Here is a 22,689-nt window from a genome sequence, read left to right on the forward strand (position 1 = left end):
TTCTGTTACAACCATCAATAAAGGTGAGGAAGAGAAGACCAAGAATTGTCAATTGACATGCCTCTCCATTTATAATACATTCTGGAATCAGTAACGCAGAGGTCTGATTCCCCTGGTTTAGGAGCCTTAAGTGGCCTTCCAACGCTGGAGCCCTCGGAAATGTTTAGCCTATTTCCACATATAATGTTAATGCCTGTTCCTCTGAGCACTGCTCAGGGGCCCCATAAGCTCCGGGGCCCTGGGTTTAGCCAGTGAGTGCTCACAAGCCTTACGCCACTTTCTTAAATCCATCATTATAATTACTGTTGTTTCAAGCTATTTAAAACTAACGGCTGTACATGGGTTTTGTTAACAGGGCCTCGATCGTAGCATACCAGTGGTCATAGCATCATAGGATAGGTTAGCTGTCGACAGCTCGTAGTTATTTGTACGTGGAAGAAAAAGTCATCTCGAGAAAATTAGGCCTACTATACTGTCAAGCGTACACATTTCCCAACGACATGACGTCATGGATTGATAATAATGAAAGATAAGTACAAAAATAAATAATACACACATATACATACACCACATGCATTATACATTTTTTGAAAATCCAAATGCAAAATCACTGAAAAATGACAAGGCTTTTGTTTGTTTTAGTTGCATGTACATTCGAGTCTCAATAATTCTACAACAAACTATCAAAGTAAAAAGGTTATCTTTAATAAATGTTTTGTATAATAAAACAAAAATGACAATGCTTTTGTTTGTTTTAGTTGCATGTACATTCGAGTCACATTCTACAACAAACATTCAAAGTAAAAAGATTATCTTTAATAAATGTAACCCAAATTTGTTATCTGCTGCATAGGGGCCTACGTGTAAAGTAAGCCCTAGGATAATAACCTCTGTCAATCTTCAATATATGAGTGATACTATACCAAAGACGAAATGAATGCAATCAGTCTGAGCATGCATAAAAATCAATCGCAAATTTAGATAAATTAAAACATAAATTAAAAAAAATAAATTAAAAAAAATCAATCGCCGTTGTGCAAGTTGCTTTTCATGACTTAAGCTCTGTCTCAAAAATGTGATGTGCCCATATGGACATGGATGATTGTCATCACTACCATATTTGGGCACATCACACTTTTTTGTCACATAAAATTTGATAGTGTAGACAGAGCTTTACACAATTTTAGAATTATGTGTAGTCAGCTATTATCTATTGATTGGCAAATTATATGCTGCTTGTTGCTTTCCAATCATTTCAATATTTTAAATTATTTGATTGTGAATCAGTCATAATCATTATCAGGTTTATCATCGTTATTGAACACCATCATCCGGGTCTTCATGTCATCATCATCATCATGGTCATCATTATCATCATCATCATGGTCATCATTATAATAATAATAATAACAACAACTTTATTTAAAAACTGATACATCACTTTGAATCACCAGATTGGTGTTTTTCATTATAAAAGTATTTACACAAGTTATCATTTACAGTAAATGATTTAAAAACTATAAAAAAAAAATCAAAAAAGAGACACAACTGATACAGTTAAAAAATACAGTTCATGAAAAACATAAGAGTTTCAGGTATATTTTATCTTTGGTAATACATTATTTATTCACGCTGCTGCTCTAATTGAGTATTCACTTCTGTAACAAAAAATAATATTTATTCACATATAAAAAGAGAAAAGAAAACCAAAAACCATTGTCTGACAGACAATTAAGTATTTGTTGCTTTAAATTACATTTTGTTCAGGTAAAATAACTATTATGTGACAATAAAATGACACATTCAAAAACATTTGAAATAAAAAATATTTTTCAATAAGCGAGCAGCGTTTTTTGTAAGAAATATTTCTTGTTGAAATATATGCCTATGTGTATTAGGAGCTGTAATTGCATTTGAGTTTATATCATTTAAACTATTCCATAGCTTTGCGCCAGAATACGAGAAACTTTTCTTTTTTTTTCTTTATACCCAGTGATCATTACCTATTGCATTGGTAAAAAAAAGTATAATTATTGTTAAAAGTGTAATTAAACGTTAGTAAGTAGTATTGGTAATTGCTACTCAGTATGCATTAAGAATTAGTATTGTAGCCACCTACCGTGTGTTTGTAAAAGTTATATCCAAGTTATTATAGAGGGCGCAATATGTGAATATGTCGTGACGTATCATCATCAGGGTGTGAGTGTAAATACACAGCTTTTGAACAATGCAATACTGTACGGTAAATTATACTTGGCAACCGTCCCCCAACAAGTGCACTAAACAAATCGGGGTACTTAAACTTAAGCCTTTCTTAGGCCCCAACATACTCAACATAGGCCTATAAACGTTAGTCATTAAACAAATATATCGTTTTGATTTAGTTTTTCGCTTTTTTTTTTTTATCTCCATTGAGATCCAGTCACTGATACCCACAGCATTGTCATTTTTTCAGTAATTTGCCTTTGGATTTGTATATATATAAACACATTAGGCAATGAACATTAATTCGAAACCGCCCGGTGATATACTGAAATTTAAATAATTAATTTGAAACGATAAAGATGAGGAAATCTGGGAGAATGAGAAAAAGTCGTCCCAACCGAGAGTATATTTAATAATAATAATTTAGTTTTAACATGAAAATTACCGCACAATTATCAAAATTTAATAATAAAATCGGTAGAATAAAATACAAAACATTAATTTAAATTCGAATTTAGTAAATGAGGAAAACCAAAAAAGGGGTGAACACGAATCTGAAAGACGATCGAGGGGCGTTCGAAAGATTGATCACAGTTTTTAGTTAGTTACAATAATATAGGTAGGCATATGCTTAAAATGTAAATGCCTATACCATTCCAAAGCTTATATAATATATTATTTTATTATAAGAATATGAACATGAAGCAACGCCGCGAATGATTGAATAATATCGCCGAACCATGCAAAATAAAACGACAAACGAAACTCAATTATTCTACAAGCATTAACTGCTGATCTAACTGATGACGTCATGTAACCGACGGCCAATGAGACGACAGGCGCTGTCGTAATCTGCTTTCGAAGCGGACGTGACGACGCCCGTCGAGGTCGAGAAAACAAGGACGCGGATTACGTGTGTATTCAGCGATACGAACACACACAACGAAGGATCGACCGGGACAGCCGCCATTACAATCGCTTGTCGTAGATAAGGTAAGTAGCTCTAAGCTTCGCTATTATTCTACTCTGTAAGTATCACTCTAAGTTACGACTTTTCGTACGGATGTTAAGCACACGGCAGTGTCCCTTTAAGTACAGTTTCTATTAGTATTATAGGCCTACAACTGGTGCTAGTAAAACTTGTTCAAAAGGCTATTATGCCTTGTTAGCGTGTTTCCTTGATTTTAATATGGATCGCTGGCCATGGATCGCCTGCTTCCCGCCTTGACGACCGAACAATAGGTCACTTATTGTTTGCTACGGCCTGGAATTTAGGCTGTCGGTAGATACTATTTATATGTCGGTAGATACTATTTATATGAATGTTCAACTCCCTCTGTATCTACATCATACCGATCTATATTTGAATATATCGATAACTCCACTGTTGGTATAGTACAGTCTGTACAATTCATATCCTGTAAATAATGCTGTAGGCATATACACCCTTTTCCCAACTCAGCACATGGACTATATTATATCAGGGAGGTAATATACCTTCCTGATTATATGGTGTAGGTTATATACATTGAGGTGTTATTAATTATTATTTTAAATAATAAATTCTCTAAATAAGCTAAGGTTTTTTTCTGTTGCCAACAAAAGTCCCCATTTACGAATTCCGCCTATCTGGTTGTGTTTCGTCTGCGCAGATAAATTTAACGCAGACTACTACTTTTTTTTCTGGAATAGGGGGTGGTGGTATGGGATGTACCCCGCCGGGGAGTAAAGACAAATTTAAACTGAATGTTCCTCATGTGATTTAGTATACAGTATTAGTACCGGTGTTACGTTTGTGTGTAATGAATAACACAGCTCAAGGAAAAATAATATTCTCTATAAATGATATCACTTACTATTTCGGATTTCAATAATTGTCTAGGTCAAAAGGCACACTGTATTTGGTATATTTAACTAATCATGCAATTTGTTTTTTTTTAAATTTACGGCTATTAATATTAGCAACAGAAGATCCGGTATACATAATACGTTTTCCAGTTCCTTATTTCCTTCGTGTCGTTACGGAAGTCTACCAACAGCCGGCTACGTTTGTCATTCCAGAGAGATATTATTAATATTTCTATGGTCATTCCCATGCAATGATCTCTATTTTATTATCATTGAGCCCCTCGCTATTGCTTTAAAACACATGACGCATTCCTTACCATTGTCCGTGCCTTTTGTTAGCCCGTCGAATAATGACCGATTGTTCGTGCCTAGTCTTTCCGGTGTTATGCTAATTTAGGTATAAATACTGGCATTATATCGGGCATTATATATTATTCTATAGGCCTAAAAGGGTGAGGGTAGGCCTGGTGTGATAGCAGTTAATGTTTGTCGGGGTCATGCAGTAGTAGGCCTACACCCTTTACCTCCACGGATCACCCTGAAACTTGAGGCTTATTATTGAGTAAGCCTACACCTATATTACATTTGAGAAAATTGTTTATATTTCTATATAGTTTTTGATTTGGTTGCTACATGATCTAGGGGCCTTGCTTCACACTTCCGGCGTATTTTTTAAAAAGGCGAAGTGATTGAATTTTTAATCTCCCTGCTTGTTAAACGCTTTACTGTACACCATGTACCATCATAATATGCAGTAATCAAAACTACCCTGTTACTTAATTGATTATCGATTATTGATAATCAAACTTTTCAATTGAAGATGCCACAGTCCACAATGTAAATGTTAACTATTAGCCTTCTTGTCAGCAATTAAATGACATACTATAGTATTACCATGGGCCACCACGCGTTTGCACTGACCTATAATGAAAGGTGGTGGCGCAGCCCTACTTAGACCTACGTAAATCATGTGCATTTGAAACTTTCCTCAAATGGGATATAAAGTGCGCGTGTAAATTACTCAGCCAGGAGCACCTTATGTGGGTCGTTTGAAGGCTGCTGGTTGCCGTATTGGAAACACCAATGCTTGCGTGACTCGTTATAGAAAAAGCTTGGCTGTGGATAGTTTATAAGGCTTCCTCAGGATATTGTCTAATTTAGCATTTAACAGTCAGACTTCCTATTCGTTGTAGAAAAACCAAAATATTTTCAACAGTTTGCGGCATCAACGATGTAAGCGATCGCCCTGCTGGTGCAGCCTTCATCAGGCTAACTCTCGCGGCCTAGTTTTTCCCCACTCGTAATTGAATGAATTGCTTAAGCCCCTCAAAACGTACCAATTGCTGTAGCCAGGGATGTTTAATAATAACGTCATGGTCTGTACTACGAACAAAAACAAAGAGCACAGTATATTTCGTGGTTTAAAGACGTCGCGTACTTACTGTACAAACTTCGTGTTCATTGGTTCAAATCCTACACAAGTAATATAAGATTTACTAATACTTTAGCCACGACCACACTATGTTTCAGAATTATAGATTTAGTGCGCTTTGATGTACTGATGTACATCCTAATAATTCGTCGCTGTTGCATTTTTTCATTAAAAACAAAGCGTGGCTACAGAATGTGTACCCCCAGCCACGATGCGCGGTTGGAAGTTAGGCTTGGTTCCCACTAGCGACGCAACGTAACGCAATCTACGCAACGTAACAACATGCCCTTCAAATAATTACGTGAAATCAAACATTCGATGTTTGCAGCACTGTTGCGTCGTCGGCTCCCACTTGTGAATACGCAATAGGCCTACAGATTACGTCAATACGTCGTTGCGTCGCTAGTGGGAATCACGCAAACAAGTAATTCGATACCAGCAAAGGTTACGGTACCTTAATAACTAATTAATATTGTTTTTACGCACAAAACACGTTATCTTTGTAGGCTACTTTATCTGTGAATGTAGGCCTACTTTGAATTATGCTTAAATATTTTTCATTTGAATCGTATTATTTCACCTATTTTTTACATCGGTTTCTAGCCATACAAAGTGATTCATTCATTAGCCAAGCTTCTCGCGTCAAAGACACTTCGACGGCGCATATCCTGACCGGAGATCCGTTAGGTCGCTGGAGTAATTGCCTTTGATGTTTTGGCAGCGGTGGTGCGGATGAGATAAATAGACTAGGCCTAGTAATACCCGGCAAGGGCTCGGGGCTAGCTCTGATGAGGCGCTGGCCGATTCACGCAAACGTAATAAAGTTCACAGACTGTGAATTATATGACGTATTTTTAAACTTGCTCTTTTTAGACTGCTGCATTGAAAACGAGTGCGCTACACTAAAAAAATGTCAATGGTCCCAGGTACCGCCCACCACCCACCACCTCTAATAAATAGGGATATTAAACCGTGAATCGATGTAAATATTATAATTGTATTATAATGAACAATTATGTACATGGTCACGACGAATGTTTGGGACGTTTAATGGCGTACGTTGTACAATATTTTTTTCATAAATTCGTGAATATAATTTGTTCAGATCTTGATTGTACAGTAAAAAGTTCATGTAAAGGAAATGTTTCCAATCGAAATATGTGACATAATTTGTGACGGCATAATTACGATTTTTATTTTAAGTTATTGTTAAAATCCTTTTTACAGATGGCAGTAGCGATAAAATCAGAAGTTCTAGACGAAGAACGATACGTTAGTATTTTTCTCTTATAAATTAATTCATCATCATTAATTAAGTTCTTTGAATGCCTATGGCATTGGACATTATACAGTAAGCATACAATGCATGAGAAATATACTACTGTATATTATCGCCCTGTGGAAGGTATTGATGCCGTCCCTGTGTGACTGGTAGATGGCCTAACCAGGGAGGTGTACTGTACACATATTATTACACCTACCTTATTGCTATACGTCCCTGGCCTAACGCTGTCTCTTGTCTGTGACATAATACATAGACTGGGTGCATCATATATTATCATGTTATCCCGAATATTTATTTAATAAAAAAAAAATAAAAATACATATTCTCATTGATATAAATTATTCATCTGCATGTAAATATATATATATATACCGGTACTGTGTTTTTTTAAAATAATTTTTGTAATGATTTCGTTCACTTAATAGATGACCGTTGAGATTCGACCAGATGAAACGGCAAATAATGGCTGTGCACCGTCGTCGGAGCTCTCTGAGATCCACAACCAATTTGACACAACTAAAAACGGGCATGACGTCAGGGACTATATAAATGATGACGAACCATTAGATGAAAATGTTGTTGATCTAAACAATTTGGAAGATTCAACGATTGACTATTCTGGTACGGCGGGAAATTCGATATCGGATGAAGCCATGGTAAATAGATTATTATCATCACTATCATCATCATTTAATTTCAATTTAGTATCATTTTCATATAGTATATACAGTAACATAATTGTCTTGCTCTAAGACTTTAACAAAATAAAGACTCTCTTCCATTGCGAGTATTCGCGCAAATCGAACATTCTTGAATTGTTGGTTGCGCATGTTCAATGTCACTAAAAGTAGATGGAATTATTAATACGCATTTGTGAACACTATCGATTATTCGCGAGAATAAATTCGTCTAGTGGAAAAACAGTAAAAACCCTCGACAAAATATTATTATATTTTTATTAATATTATAATCATAACAATAAATATTTTTAAAATATATAAAATATTATTTATCGCATAATATGCAGTGTAGGATAATTATTTAATATACAAAATCATTACACCCAACCACGCCTACTATCTTCATCTCCTATATGCGGAATATCGTTTGGATAATAGAACAATTAATCATACATCTACAGTACACATAATCAAGCATCGTATACTCTATCTCTAACAATATTTCAATCTTCTATCGACTAAAGCTGAAGTATAGTCGTTATCTCGGAACCGTCCTATGGTTACCACCAGGTAGGCTTGCTTCATCAAGGCTTCTATGAATGGATGTACTGGTTGGGAGCAGAAAATCTAGTAGACCAAACCCAGCACCGTTTTGATTACGATCAATCGGGAAATTACCTCACAAAAATATATATGGCCACGCTATCTTTTTTGTACATTTAGTACTCTAATCGTTGCTGGATAGTAGAAACATAATTATTATTTCCAACATGCATGCTTCGTTCATACTTTATATTTTCATTTATTTCGTTAACAATTCGTCCAAAAACCAACAGCGATGAGAACCAACACTTTAGGCTACAGCAGAAACATAAAAATAACACATGTTTATCAATAAATCTTGTACTAAAAGTCTATATAGAAAATCACGTCATCATAGTGGATATTATTTAGGCCCACATAGACCATGGTAGGCTATTATAAGTGGTAACGGCAATAATGCACTGAAGATCACAAAAACGTAGGCCTATACAAAAAGAAAATAATGTTAGGCCTACAGTATATCTATCAGATTTTGGTTATTGCATATCAATCTTATATCAAATTTTATCATACGCACAAGGTATGTGCACCACATTGGAATTAACATCAACAACTCTCGTCACGTTTTATGCTGGATATGGTTTGTACATATTCCATAACAATTCCTTAATATGACTTGACCTAGGCTCCTAAAACACATTACTTTCGTTTTGAAGCGACGGCGGCAGCAAAAGGACCCGCAGGCTTAACGATGTTTCCGCCCATTCGATGATGAAACCTCAGCTGTGATATTTTATTGGTTTCTATTTTCGGGCTTAGATTATTCTCAATCATTTTTAAACATAAGGAAATAGGTGTCGCCCTTGATTTAAGTGATTATTGATGAAACAGTCGCAAAAATAATCGATCGCAAAAAATAAACGATTACGGTCACAGCGAATAATTAGAGGTAAGCTTGGTTGCCACTAGAGACGCGACGTATATGCAAAATGATTTGACCAATCACAAGCGATGGATTATTCGAGCAGTGGCTTGTCATTGGTCTACGTCTTGCGTTGCGTCATAGTGTGGGAACCAAGCTGTAGCCTAAATGTCTTATGTTGTGAGTTCAAAGTTTCTTTTTATAATCTCTGGTCAAACCCGACATAGGCAGACTTTCAACATTTCCATAATTCACCATTGTTATACAATATCACAATCTAATTGCTGACTGTCATCTGTCAAATTACCGGATATTATCCAATCAAAATGAACGCACGGCACAATTATTAAACTCAATTAATGCTCTTCTGATGACTTCAGTCCTAGATTTATTATAAATCTAAATAAACCCAATGTTTTATTGTTTTACAACACTAAAGTGGGCAATCAGACTAATTTATGCCAACTTAATATAACTTTAGTATAAAAGTGTTACTGTTGCTTGCCACCTTGGTTAGTTACTTCTCTCACAAAACGAATGAGGGCAGGCTTCGGGAGACGGTTAAAACATAAATATGTAAACAATACTATAATATATGAATAACATTGTGTTGCCCTTTGTAAACATGACTATGAGGCAGGTGTCTTGTTTCTAAAGTAATATCATTAAAATACGTTAAATTCGAGTTCTTCTTTAAAGGAAATAATAGTCTCTTATTTATAGAGTCGATTCTATGTCGTATTAAAAGAATCAATTAGCGAAAAGAATTAAGTTATTTTAGAGAATAATATGTGAGACTAAGAATCTCTCCAACAACTATAAACAACGGAAATGACATTTGTTTATTCTCCTCCACCGAGGTACCAAAACCCTCTTACAGTCTTTTACTTTCTCAGGCCTACCTACAGTATGTATGACACGAGGCCATCACAATATGACTGTACGCTCGTGTGAACTTACGTGACTTAAAGCTGTGTTGCTTCTATTGTAAGTGGGAACCAAACTTTACCCCACGAAAACGGGTGGCTCACTTTTCTGTGAAGAAATGAGAATGTTGATTTTATTCTTATATTATTTTTATGAATTCTGATGTTTATCAAACATGTACTATGCGTTTAATGAGATTTAGACCTAAATGGGGTTTCCGTGTTTAAAGTAGATGCTGAAATCTATATTTTCATTATTTTTAGCGACTAATATTACTCTATCAATATTTTTGTTTAAAGTTATACAGCTATGAGTAACGTAATAATAATATCCTTCCCTCCCTATTTAATTTAGCGTTCAACCGTATCGACAAGTTCTTAACACGGTTAATTAAACTTTGGACATGTTACATGGCCATCATTTTACCTACTAAGTCTATTCGTTAATATATTCCAACATTCATTAAACCAAAGAACAAAACTGAAAACAGAGTATCAGTGGCTGGATCTCAATAAGGTTTATCGCGAAATAGCGTGTGCGACGCATGGGGCGGGGGGGGGGGGGTACGTACTTGATTTGTTGTTTGTTCGTATGCGCCGTGACGTTTGCTCACAAACCCTTCCTATCATAAATTGTATGACGTTCCTCGCAGAATCAAGCTATTTGCGATACCTTATGGAGATACAAAATTAAATAAGCAGAACTAAAACGATAAAGTAACGACTAGAAAGAAATTACGGGTCATGCTTTCGGGCACTATTCCTTCGTCAGGGTTAAAATATATTATAAAACATATTTTAAATCGTATAGCCTGTATTATAAACATCAACATATTGTTTTGTTCAACAAGAAAACAACAGAACTAAGTTGTGGGATATGCTTTCGGAAAACACTTATTCCTTCGTCAGGGTAAAAAAATATTATAATGCATCTTTATTTTGAATCCTATAGCCTGTATTATAAACATCAACATAATTGTTTTGTTCAACGAGAAAAAAAATACAAGTATCGGAAATGGACTAACAGAGCTTGCGCGTCACAGGAAATAACCCGAGTAACGGAGGAACGCGTTAGATTACAACAAGCAACGCAACCTGGCATTTCTGATGAATGGTTCGAAATTAGCCGATTTCCCGTGCCTCTCTTAGCCCATCCGGCAGTCCGGATGTTAACTCTCTGCCAATGCCGGAAAACACGTTGTGTTTCAGTTGTCGTTGTTTTTTCCTTCTCAATTCATTCATTATTTTACTCTGCGACCATCATTATTATTGACTATAGACTAGAGATTTCATTAAGTGTTATAGTCATTATCTTTTACGTAAGAAGCATTTTATCAAGAGTTTTGTAAGTTAATTTATTATTTTTATAAGTTGATTTGTTGAAATATTTTATTATTTTATATTGAGTTATTATTTTATCGATAATTATTTTATTTTGATCTACTATTTATGTTAATAAAGATGTGTTTTCCAATTAAGTCCACTTTTATATAACGTAATATTTTACTTATATATATTTATTTATTTTGTATTTATTTGTTACACATTTTATATAAAATGTATTGCGAGTTCTAATTAATAAATGCGATATATTGTTTGCTTGTTTTACATTAACGTAACATTTTACATTTAGCCTACTGTTGGCCTAATATGCTTCTTAAACCGACATTTTAACATCACAACTGTAACCGGTTAATCACCAAAAAGCCCTGTCCTAAGTTGAAAGCTCTGTCTACGCTATCAAACTCTATGTGACCAAAAATATGACGTGCCCATATGAGCATGATGATGTCAGATTACTACCATATTTGAGCATATCACTACCATATTTGGGTAAATCACACTAGTTTGATAGTGTAAACAGAGCTTAAGGGGTTGATACCTTATGTTTTATATATGGATTTGAATATGCAAGCATGTCCTTAGAGTGTCTGTGTCATACATTGTTGTAATTGATTACTATTCTATAAAATTACTATAGGTCCTAATAATAAAGTATGAATAGTCGCATGCCAAGCTATCTTATGGACCTAAATGATTACACATCCGCCTGCGGAATTAATATATTTCCTTACCGAATGAGAACTTGTGAAAATTATTTATAACTAGTATTTCAAAAAGCTGAATTAATAAATTCGACTTAGTTGATCCGGTTGTATAGTTAAGTACCCATAAAAAGGAATACTTTGAAATGCGATACCGATGACGACGCGATGAATATGTTGTTACGGTACATGAATAAAGGACTTAGACGCGCGCGTGTCCAACTCTGATAAAGCGGTATTTCTTTTGTACGTGCTATCAACGTGTGTTGATGTGATTTGAATCACGTGTTTCGCAGGAATTGATACATGGAAACAGTTAACAACATTCGCTAATGTTGGTGATGACGCCATTGTGTTTTTCATACGTTATATTATTTAGGCCTTCTATTATTAAATCTAATATATATACTGGTATTAATTAACATTGAATGCTTGGTTTATCCCCTCAGATTGAGTTTGCCAGAAATAATTACGCCCCGTATTATGACGACGAGGGCAACACAATAGTTGAAGTTGACTGTGGAGGAAACAAAGCACAACTGTACGTGAACAAACTGTGTCAGGGTAGCAAGGGACTGTGCATTAACCACAGGGTACGGTTTAAAACCATTGACATTATTTTTGTATGCTTTTTTTTCGACAGTACTGGTGTTTTAGTAATAATAGTAGTAACGATTTTTAATGCACATTTCTCCACCAAAGAGGCTCAGAAGGCGCTTACGTAGTATGTCTACGATAATAACAAACACTGTATAACTGCTCGGTCTGCTAATTATGGTAATATATTCATGAACAATAAGTTAAATGATGCGGTTTACAGGCGATATGCGACGCAGGAAACCGGGGTTGGCCAATTTCCTGAATTGTTTTGTTTTTCTAACGACAACGTGCTTCCTCTTTTTTGTCTGGTCAATTCGATTTTACAATTTTACCCACGGGCTTGACCTTTGACCAAGGGAGACTTGCTAACCATCAGTGGCAGACAATATCATGTTTAACGTGTTTCTATATTGAAGTGTTGAACTAAACCTCATGTCCTATCTTTTTTTTATTGTAATATTCAAAATCGTATCCGCATTTGAAAATAACTGTTAATTATTATTTTAAAATACACTCAATGCTACTGTACTTTATAATTTATCAACAACATTCTGTAATTGAAGTGATAATTTTGGTTGATCGGTTTCAGCTAAAATAATTAACATACTTTTCGAGGTAAGGTACATGAATTATTCATTAGCCATATTCCGCTACATTATTGAATATGCATTTGTGTGACGTGCCATAGAGCGCTAACGAATCGCACGATCTAACATTACGGGTTTTATGATTTACCTTACAGGGGCATTGGTATACACCCAACGAGTATCAAGCATTCTGCGGTAGAGAAACAGCTAAAGATTGGAAGAGGAGCATTAGACATCGTGGTAAAAGTTTGAAGATTTTAATGGCTAGAGGGCTGCTAAGCACACACCATTCATCTTGTGATTGTCCTACTTGCCGATTCCAGGTATGTTTTACAGATAGTAAGAGCCAAATAAATTAAATTATTTATAAATAAATTAAATTATTTATAAATGAATACAATAGAAAAGCATATTAATGCGTGGTTCCCACTAGAGACGCAATACAACGTAATGGATTTTACCAATCACGAGCAATGAATTATTCGAACTGTCGCTCGTCATTGGTCAACTCGCTTGCGTTGCGTTGAGTCCTAGTGGGAACCAAGCTTAAGAGCGAACATTTATGTTATAACGATTTATAATAATAAAACTGTTCCCTGAATAGAGGTGTCCCTTAAATTTAATTTTTTTATTTTATTTTATTCGGTATATAAAAATATATTACAAAACGACAGTCAAGGACTGAACTGAATTGTATTTATTTGAGGGTTAGACGTACATGTATTGTTAAAAAATTATATTTCCCCTTAATCGTTGTATGGGAAGTGTCGCCTTTTTAATGGTTGTACTGTATCTTTTTAGGGTTAGCCTGTGTTATTATAATCTTTTCTCTAATACTAAGGTTTCACATGTGAAACGCATCTGTGTACACTGATGAATTTTAACTAGCTAGGCCTATACAGTTCGATTCTAAAAAACGTTATTCATATTTCAGCTTACAAAACCACGCTTCGATAAACGACCCACCTTAGTCGACACCAACAAACTGGCGAGTAGGGTGAACGACATGGATTACGTCACAACGTCGTCTCCGTCTGTAGAATACGTAACTCTCTCGAACGGAAGGAAGGTCAAAAGAACCGGGTAAATGCCAAATACTTTATTTTGTATGTATTTTAAGGGTTTAAACAAAAAAAATACAATTACTCATTTAATACATTACTGATGCATGATGACCTCAGTAAATATAAAAAAATAAATACACCGCATCCGCTCACAATAATTTACTGGATATTTGTTAACGTAGTTACAGATAAAATTGACTTGTTCTATTACCTATTTTATAGGGCTAAATTAAAATACAAAATTGACATATTTAGATTTTTGTTGATAAACCAATATTTGGAGTACAGAGCATACAACCATAATATGGGACACGCACATTCGAGGGACACTGCTATCATTAAAGGACACTTCGGTAAAACCGACGAAAATAAATATAGGCCTATAATAGTTTAACACTTGTTCTTTAACAGCTATTTAAGGTAAACGTTGTTTTGTTCTGGAGGTGTCCCTTTAATATACTGTATATGTACTGTGTATACCTACTTATCCCGGAGGTGTCCCTTTAATATACTGTATATGTACTGTGTATACCTACTTATCCCGGAGGTGTCCCTTTAATACACTGTATATGTACTGTGTATACCTACTTATCCCGGAGGTGTCCCTTTAATATACTGTATATGTACTGTGTATACCTACTTATCCCGGAGGTGTCCCTTTAATATACTGTATATGTACTGTGTATACCTACTTATCCCGGAGGTGTCTAAATAGGAATTCTATTGTAATTATATTCTAATATTTGTTTTTCCAGAGATTCCGACGGTGCTCTCTCGTCCATCATCAACAATTTGCACCAGGCTAATAATATTAACGTTTCCGATTCCGAAGAAAACAATGGCTCTGTCGATGGCGCTAGGAAACGCCTGTTAACCAGCACAGGGGAAGGAAACCAGCAGAAAAGGTCTCGCAGTCTATCACCTGCCGATGACATATATGATCAAGAGCAAAGGAAGATATATCAGGCTGCTAACTCACCGGAACCTCATAAAATCGGTATGGTTTTTTAATCAGAATCGGCGTTTATTATCTATTATTATAATACTAAGTGACCTTTTCAGTCAAAGACTGGTCTCCCAGAGCGCCCAGTTATGATCAGTGGCTGTGATGTTACAGTACACCGGGGTAAAACCCTACTCTCGAAAGATGTACTAGGTACTTTAAAGTCCCCATGATCGATATTAGACTTGCCTAGTTATTTCGAGGCTTGTTGATGTTTGTCTGAAATACAAGCTCAAGTTGTATACGTATGAAACGCAATATGTGCCAAAATATTTTTTACTAATATTAAGTCAAGATGTGTACACTAGACCTATGTTTTATAGTCCTTATCAGAGAAGACTTGTTCTACCACCAGAACCATCGAGCGAGGAAGCCTTGCCTCTTGCCAATATTATATGGCTACGTAATTATGGTTCCACTGTTTTAGTCACTAGCTCAATTCAAATGTTTATGTGGGATACATTTTTGATTGAATTCAAATAAATATTAAATGGTAATTTTGATTACATTTTTTTTATATAGAAAATGTTCGCCAGTCATTGGTACCGACAGATCGCTCACAGTCAGCTTCGCCTATAGAAAACATTGACATGCACAGTGTATTGTCGGCTGCGAACGCCATGCACAAATCCCGAAAACAAGTATCACCTCAACACATTGAACTACAACAGGTAAAGCGACACTAAAGCTTGATTCCCACTAGTACACAATGCAGGGACGTAGACGCATCGCAAGCGAGTTAACCAATGGCAAGCGACAATTCGAATAATTCATCGCTTGTGATTCGTCAAATCTCTTTGTTGTGTTGCGTCTCTAATGTGAACCACGCTTTAGAGGTAGCTGTAGGAATCGTACAATTTAAAAATAATATCTAGCAATATCTATCTAGTACAATGATTTAATTTGATACCATCCTGTAAGAACAAGCACATGCAATGACCCAACAATATTTGGGTTGACCACAATAACTGTCGCCTTGAAACTGTATATCGCAAACAAAAGCGCATAATGCGTTTATGCACAAATTCACAATTTCTTGAGCATTCACCACCATTATTTGCTAGTCTTAACAACTTAACTGTGTATGGCATTCATAAGTTATCAAAACGTGTTTTCATGTACAAATTTAAGAATAATTTATTACCAGCTAACTTTTCAAATTATTTTGTTAGAGTAAACTCAGTTCATAATTATGGCATCAGGTCCTTCGATAATTATCGTCCTTATAATTTTGTTACCGATATGGGTAGAAACACTATCAGAAGACATGGTCCAATTTTATGGAACAGTATTGATGCTTCTATTTGTAATTCTATTCATCATCTGCCAAAATATTTAAAAAGTTGTATAAAAATAATTTGTTCTTAACCTATCAATGAGTGTTACAAATATGTTTACATTTACAATGTTCTTTTGCTTATTTTGGTTTTATCGCACTATCTTTGAGTTCATATGCCAACATGTTTAGCTAGTATTGTCTCGTCCTGTGCTTCAATTATGTTTGTATCATGTATTATTATTTTGGTAAGGTGGCCAAATACTGTACGAGCTTTGCTCTTTTTTGGTCATCCTTCCATTGTTTATACATATATTTATTTACACTATGTTTTATATTGGAAAATAAAAACTGAAACTGAAAAAATAAGTATGGTACCGTACCAAGGATAGCCCTTTCCATAAGGAGATTTACAATCTTGATTTACGATATTTGATTCATATTCTACATGACATTTGGCGCTCGTTCACACACAGATAAACACCAGTGTTTATCACAATCAACATTGGATTTAGTGTGAACGAACGATGAAAACAATTGTTTTTTACTTGTTAAATATAATGGCCGTAATGCTCTTTATATTTGTATTTTTTTAGCTTAACTTACATCTCCCAAATAACAGATCACATCAGTCGTCGAGTCGAAGGTAAGTTTGAGTACATTTAACTGCCTCTAATTTTGAAAAAAATAACTATTTTATTATTATTAACAACGTCCTTTTCTTTCTATAGTGTTTAATTCAATATTATTATTATTAATCTTTGTCTTGTTTTAGATACAACACAAGGCCAGGTGTTTTAGACCGTGGGCCTTCATCAAGCTCTTCCAGTCATCGATCAGGCCCCGTAAAAATGATTGCCTTAACCCGTCCTGACTCTGCTAACTTTTCGCGCGGGAGTATCAACAGTCACCGGTCTCATGATAGAAACATCGCCGCCATGTCTGCAGCAACTACGTCACAACCAGATGACGTCACTGATTGGTCTGTGGATGACGTCAGTAATTTTGTATCTTCTCTTAGAGGATGCGAAGAATATGCATTGGTAATTTGTTGTTTTATTTTAATTAGTATTTTATTCTTTGTAGTATATTTAGACCATTCTTTAATTGAACTTTCAAAATGTATATACCGGTACGTGTCGTCGTATATGGTTTTAGGACGTTAAAATGACACTTTTCATTCTATCAAGACATTTTTTAAACGGTTCATTATATTAAGAGTATAATACTATTTTTTATTTCATTGTATATTATAGATTTTCAGAGACCAAGGCATCGATGGTGAAATTTTGACAGTTTTAACTGAGGAGCATTTACTGAACCACATGGGGCTAAAGTTAGGCCCAGCGTTGAAGATTCGTTTGCGTGTTGCCAAAAAACTGGGATATACGTTAGACGGACAATACGGACATTTGGCCACATCTCAGCAACAGCTAGTTCAACAAGTAAAACCAGAGTCAAGTAATTCATGACCACCTATTAACTAAAAAAAAATCAGTATAATTACTTGATTCAAAGACACTTAAAAACATTTAATATTGTTTAAAGACTGTGTACAGCCTTTAGTGTTTCAACAGAGGAAAAGCTTTTATGGGAACGATAAGAGCTGCGATGTATTTGCGTCACGAGTGCGTACGATTGAAAAGTAACGTAGCACACTTTGAGCGTAAAATGCCGATTGCATTTGAACATCTGTACAGTAAAGACTAACTTTAGGGTCTGTACAAGGTTAGGATTTTATTTTTGTTCGTTGTGTTAATTTTTTTTTCGCATTTGTAGATTACGTGTTTACCTTATTATTCGTGGGCAAATTCCTCTCGTTTAGCGTTAATACTACAGAATGTAAACTGGTTTAAAAATGAAATGGAATGTTTCGTCGTTGAGATTGCGCGCGTTACTTAAATTGTTTTTGTAAAACTTGACCCATGCGTACGGTCATGTCATCTTGCGATTTCCGAAGCTTAGCGGGAAAGCTAAGCTTGCCCGCTTTAAAATAGCTCTGTTGACGGCAATTTTCAACCAGCTCTAATTAAAAATTGGCTAGTTTCCACATTTGTAAAGACCGTCCAGATGGTAATATACCAAATTAAATCAACCGTATGTAATAATAATTATTTATGATTAAAGGTGATTTAGTAATTCTGGAAGAAAATGTCGACTGGAGTAAGACGTGTGGTAAACAATATTCAATATTTAATATAACATTTATTCAATAATGGTAAGACAAATAATACAAGAATAATAAACAATAAGAAACAGTAATACAATACAAAAACAAGAAGAAGTAAATAAAAGAAAGGAATGCCACCATTGGGGTCATGATTAGAAGTAAAAAACTGTTCTCACCATGACCCCGAGAGGAAAAAAAATATATAAAAGGCTATAACCTTAATTAATGCTATATAAAATTATTGATGGTACAGTGATAAATATTTATTTTTTAATTTACTTTGCTGGTAAAGAAACAGAATTTTTAATTGAAGCATCGAGATTATTCCATAAATTAGGACCAGCAATAGAAACAAAATATCGACTTTTTCTACTAATGCATGGCTTTGGAAGTTGATGTCAGTAATAATTTTGTTTGCTTTTGGCACCTGATGATTCTTAGCGCTGTACCCCAACATACAATGAAAATCTCCAGTATGATAGGCACACTCCGAAATAACAGCATCTCGTGTGTTTCACATGTGATACTGTATCACTATATCTGCCTATGATACTAGCAAAATGTAGTAACAGTACCGAAAATCGGCTACTATTGATTGATGACTATTACAATGTACATTAAAATAGATTTATGTTAGCGTTCGTTTACAAAGTTTAAAAAGGAAACAAATAATTGATTATATGTGTACATTTATTTTCTTTTTGTTATGTATAATCAGGCGTACGGTTCACCAGGTGTTCGAAAAAAGGTTATGTAAATTTGTACCGTGGTTAAATTATACGGATTGTAGTTTGTGCAACGACAACCGGCATACTATGGAAGAATTGTGTTCATATACCTACTAACAGTAGGCATGCCTATCCTTCGTTCACGAGACCGGCGTAATACGTTATTCGATGGTATAGGATCAAGACACGAGAACATTTGGTATTCGATTTGGATTTTACCGTTGAGTAGGCCTACAGTTTTTCCGTTAAGTATTTATTTAACAGAGTATTTTGAGGATTGAGATTGTTCTCAACGAAAATGCTTGCGTTGTTAACGTTTTCTATTCAAGTTCAAGTTCAAGTTCAAATTTATTGTCAAATACACAGTAAATGAAATTTGCCTTCCAAGGTTGAAATTACAATAAAAATAACAACAGTTAAAAACATACAATACTATACAAATTCGCTAGATTCGAATGATTCTCTGTAGTCTGGGTTCCAGACGGAGGTTTTACTTAATATTAATCAAAAGATTAATATTCTGGCACATATGGCGTTTTATACGTACACTACTTGAGCTAGTAAACTGTACTTTTAGACAAAAAATCAAAACGTCGACTGGTTGACTAACATAAAAAAAAATACAGATTTTCTGTTGGACACAATTCGTTTACAATTATTTATCATTCGAATACGACAAGTACCTAAGGAATCTTTATGTTGACTACGAAAGTGAATCGAATGCGATAATTGTTACCCACTCAACACCAAGCAGTTATGTTGTTTCGCAAACCACCACACAATCGGTACAGGTTCAAAACTCATGTAGTTCTCTGGTGGTAGAATAAGTCTTAATGGACGTATAAGGATTTTAAACTGGGGTTGCACAGTACACATCTAGCTTTTGTATAATTTAAAGGACCCGTTCGGAGAGCATGCTACCTAGGTCCATCTCAGCCCTTGTAGTCGTGGACAGACGGATCATCAGTATTCGACACGATGCGTCTTAGAAGGTATGAATGATGTTTTGTGTGTAACCTAGCCCAATGTGCTTTGAGACGGTTCCCGGATACTGTGCAACATAAAGTTGTAAGTTGATATTTCTGTAGGCCTAATCATAAAAGGAAGACAGTGCGCCATGTTTAACAAACATCGTACTAGCACCTCCTCAGCTAGCACTACTGATTCTCTGAACATAGGCATAGAGTAAAAATAGCGAAGGTTCTTTATACGATGATTAACGGAAGGGCAGCAATATTATTACATAATAGCTTATAAATGACTGTTAGCTGGTATAACCATGAACCTATACATTATTATTGGGTGTTGAGCTCCGGGAATCAAAGGGTTTGTAAGTGGCTGCGGCACGATCAGTCATACCCGTGATCCGCGGAGAATATGGCCATAGTATAGTACTGTTGTTGGTATTTGTCACAGCGGCCAGACATAAGATCGTATTTTGACAAGGCGAGCTCAGGGTTCTGTTGTTAGAATGCATTGGTATATCTGCTACGGTATACCGTTGTCAAGAAAATACAAACATTGCTTAAGCAGTACTGTAAAAGTCACGGAAATGACAATATATATAAGTGATATTACTCACTACCTATCCGCGATATGGACCTCTGCCTAGTTAATGTTTGGACGCACAGTTGTATTGGAACATTTTATTAGAAGTTATACTTAATTTAATGCTGTGACGTGTTCACAAGATGGGTATTTACGTGCAGATAGATACAGATTCTGTAAACAACTGATCCAAATACCTTTTATCTTGCATAATACCTTTATTTTTGCTGCTTATATAAAAATCCCCTACGATTATTTCACAAACTAGGCTACTAAAGGCCAATTGAAACAGCGTCGTACGACGAGTCGTCTCGTCGGGAGAAAATTAAACATGTTTAAAGTTTTCTCGACGACCTAAAAACTACGACCGACGCTACCTCAAGACGTCTCGTCGGGATTCAACTCGGAAAGCATCGACGAGTCAAACGTTTCGTTGGACCTCGTCGTACGATGCTGTATGACTTGGCCTTTAGAAACTTTTTTTTTTTTTAATAATTTAAATAGATTTGTATATAAGTAGCAAAAAAATAATAATATTAATCATAATAATAGACGGGGAGTGATTTGTATTTGTTTAATTATATTGACGTGAGCGAAAATTGTGTGTGATAACAAATTATATTAGCCTATAATATTCAGTAACCCGCTTAATACTATAATAGCCAATTTGGTGACGAAATCAATGAAACCAGCTTGTCGACACAAACAGAATAACACTTTATCGTATTCGCCAATTTACACAGACGAGCGGTAGGGGTAAGCTGAAAACCGTCCAACATAGAATCTGTTATGTTTAACTTACCATTTACCGAGCGCTTTCAGTTTCCGGTCGTCTGTGTAAATTGGCCTCGAAGATATCAATTAAGTTAATACTTTTTTGAAGATATGTTTTAATAGGCTTATACCAGCAAATATATAAGTTGGCTTGATATACTATAAATTCAAATTTGTCGAAGAAGCACGGGCATTTACGTAGAAAGTAGGCCTGCGGTCTTAAGTAATAAGTTCACATTTTGAGGAGCATGACCAAATATGGATCTGAAATCGACAGTCTGGTCTCTCCGCCGCCAGTTTCTAAGGTATAGTGTTTTTATTAATATTCAATTCGCTGCGTTTATAGTAATTCATTTTGTCTGTACAGTATAAGATGTGACTCGTAAAAAGCTGATATTTTTTATAGCACCGCGTAATTTGAATAATGTTTTCCCATTTCTTCCATATTCGACAAAATACTTGAAATATTCACTATCCTTCGTTTGAATTTGACAATCCTGTTCCCTTGACAAAAAAATTGCTTCACCTAAACAGATACTTATATATATGGCGTCTTTGAGAGTGGATTTGATTTATGTCATGAGAGAACATCCTAACGTACATCGACATGATTTGAACCCAGGAATCCGACCACATTAACCACCTGCAATATTGTTGTTATTTTAACTCATTTGGTATAATATTCTGAGCGTTATGATAAAGTTAGTCAATCTTTACACTGACAGACAGTGCAGACGGCTTTGTGAATAAATGAATGTTGATTAATATAGCCGGCCTAGAATGTCAAGCAAAGTTTTTATACATTTCAGGGACGAATTACTGCTTGTTTGCTGGTGTCTTCGTTTGCGGCAGCCATCGGTACATCTTTTCTCTGGGGCTACAACATAAGTGTGATGACGGGACCTTCTGTTGTATGTTTGTTACAAAGTATTATTATTTTAGTTTTAGTGTAGAAGAAATACGGACTGGGTACCTCTCTATTCCATCCCATTCCATTTTACTCAGTATTTTAAAAACGGTAAGCGGAAACTAAAATAAAGAATCTTACGTGTT

The 22,689-nt window shown here is 35.2% G+C and overlaps 1 protein-coding gene across 1 annotated transcript; it reads left to right on the forward strand.

Moving 5' to 3' along the window:
• Nucleotides 1-3,079: 3,079 nt before the first annotated feature.
• On the forward strand, nucleotides 3,080-19,263 carry LOC140045283 (uncharacterized). The gene is made up of 11 exons (XM_072090129.1): nucleotides 3,080-3,198; nucleotides 6,713-6,757; nucleotides 7,196-7,426; nucleotides 12,336-12,479; nucleotides 13,229-13,396; nucleotides 14,008-14,156; nucleotides 14,893-15,134; nucleotides 15,663-15,811; nucleotides 17,013-17,062; nucleotides 17,192-17,459; nucleotides 17,673-19,263. The coding sequence occupies exons 2-11, from the start codon at nucleotides 6,713-6,715 to the stop codon at nucleotides 17,886-17,888; spliced, it is 1,662 nt and encodes a 553-aa protein (XP_071946230.1). The 5' UTR covers nucleotides 3,080-3,198; the 3' UTR covers nucleotides 17,889-19,263.
• Nucleotides 19,264-22,689: the final 3,426 nt, after the last annotated feature.

The sequence above is a fragment of the Antedon mediterranea genome, chromosome 3 (assembly GCF_964355755.1).
Source record: "Antedon mediterranea chromosome 3, ecAntMedi1.1, whole genome shotgun sequence".
NCBI lineage: Eukaryota > Metazoa > Echinodermata > Crinoidea > Comatulida > Antedonidae > Antedon > Antedon mediterranea.

Coding starts and splice junctions, on each gene's coding strand:
- LOC140045283 (XM_072090129.1), top strand. CDS start 6,713: ATGGCAGTAGCGATAAAATCAGAAGTTCTAGACGAAGAACGATAC. Junction 13,397..14,007: donor GTCCTACTTGCCGATTCCAG/GTATGTTTTACA, acceptor TTCATATTTCAG/CTTACAAAACCACGCTTCGA. Junction 17,460..17,672: donor GATGCGAAGAATATGCATTG/GTAATTTGTTGT, acceptor TGTATATTATAG/ATTTTCAGAGACCAAGGCAT.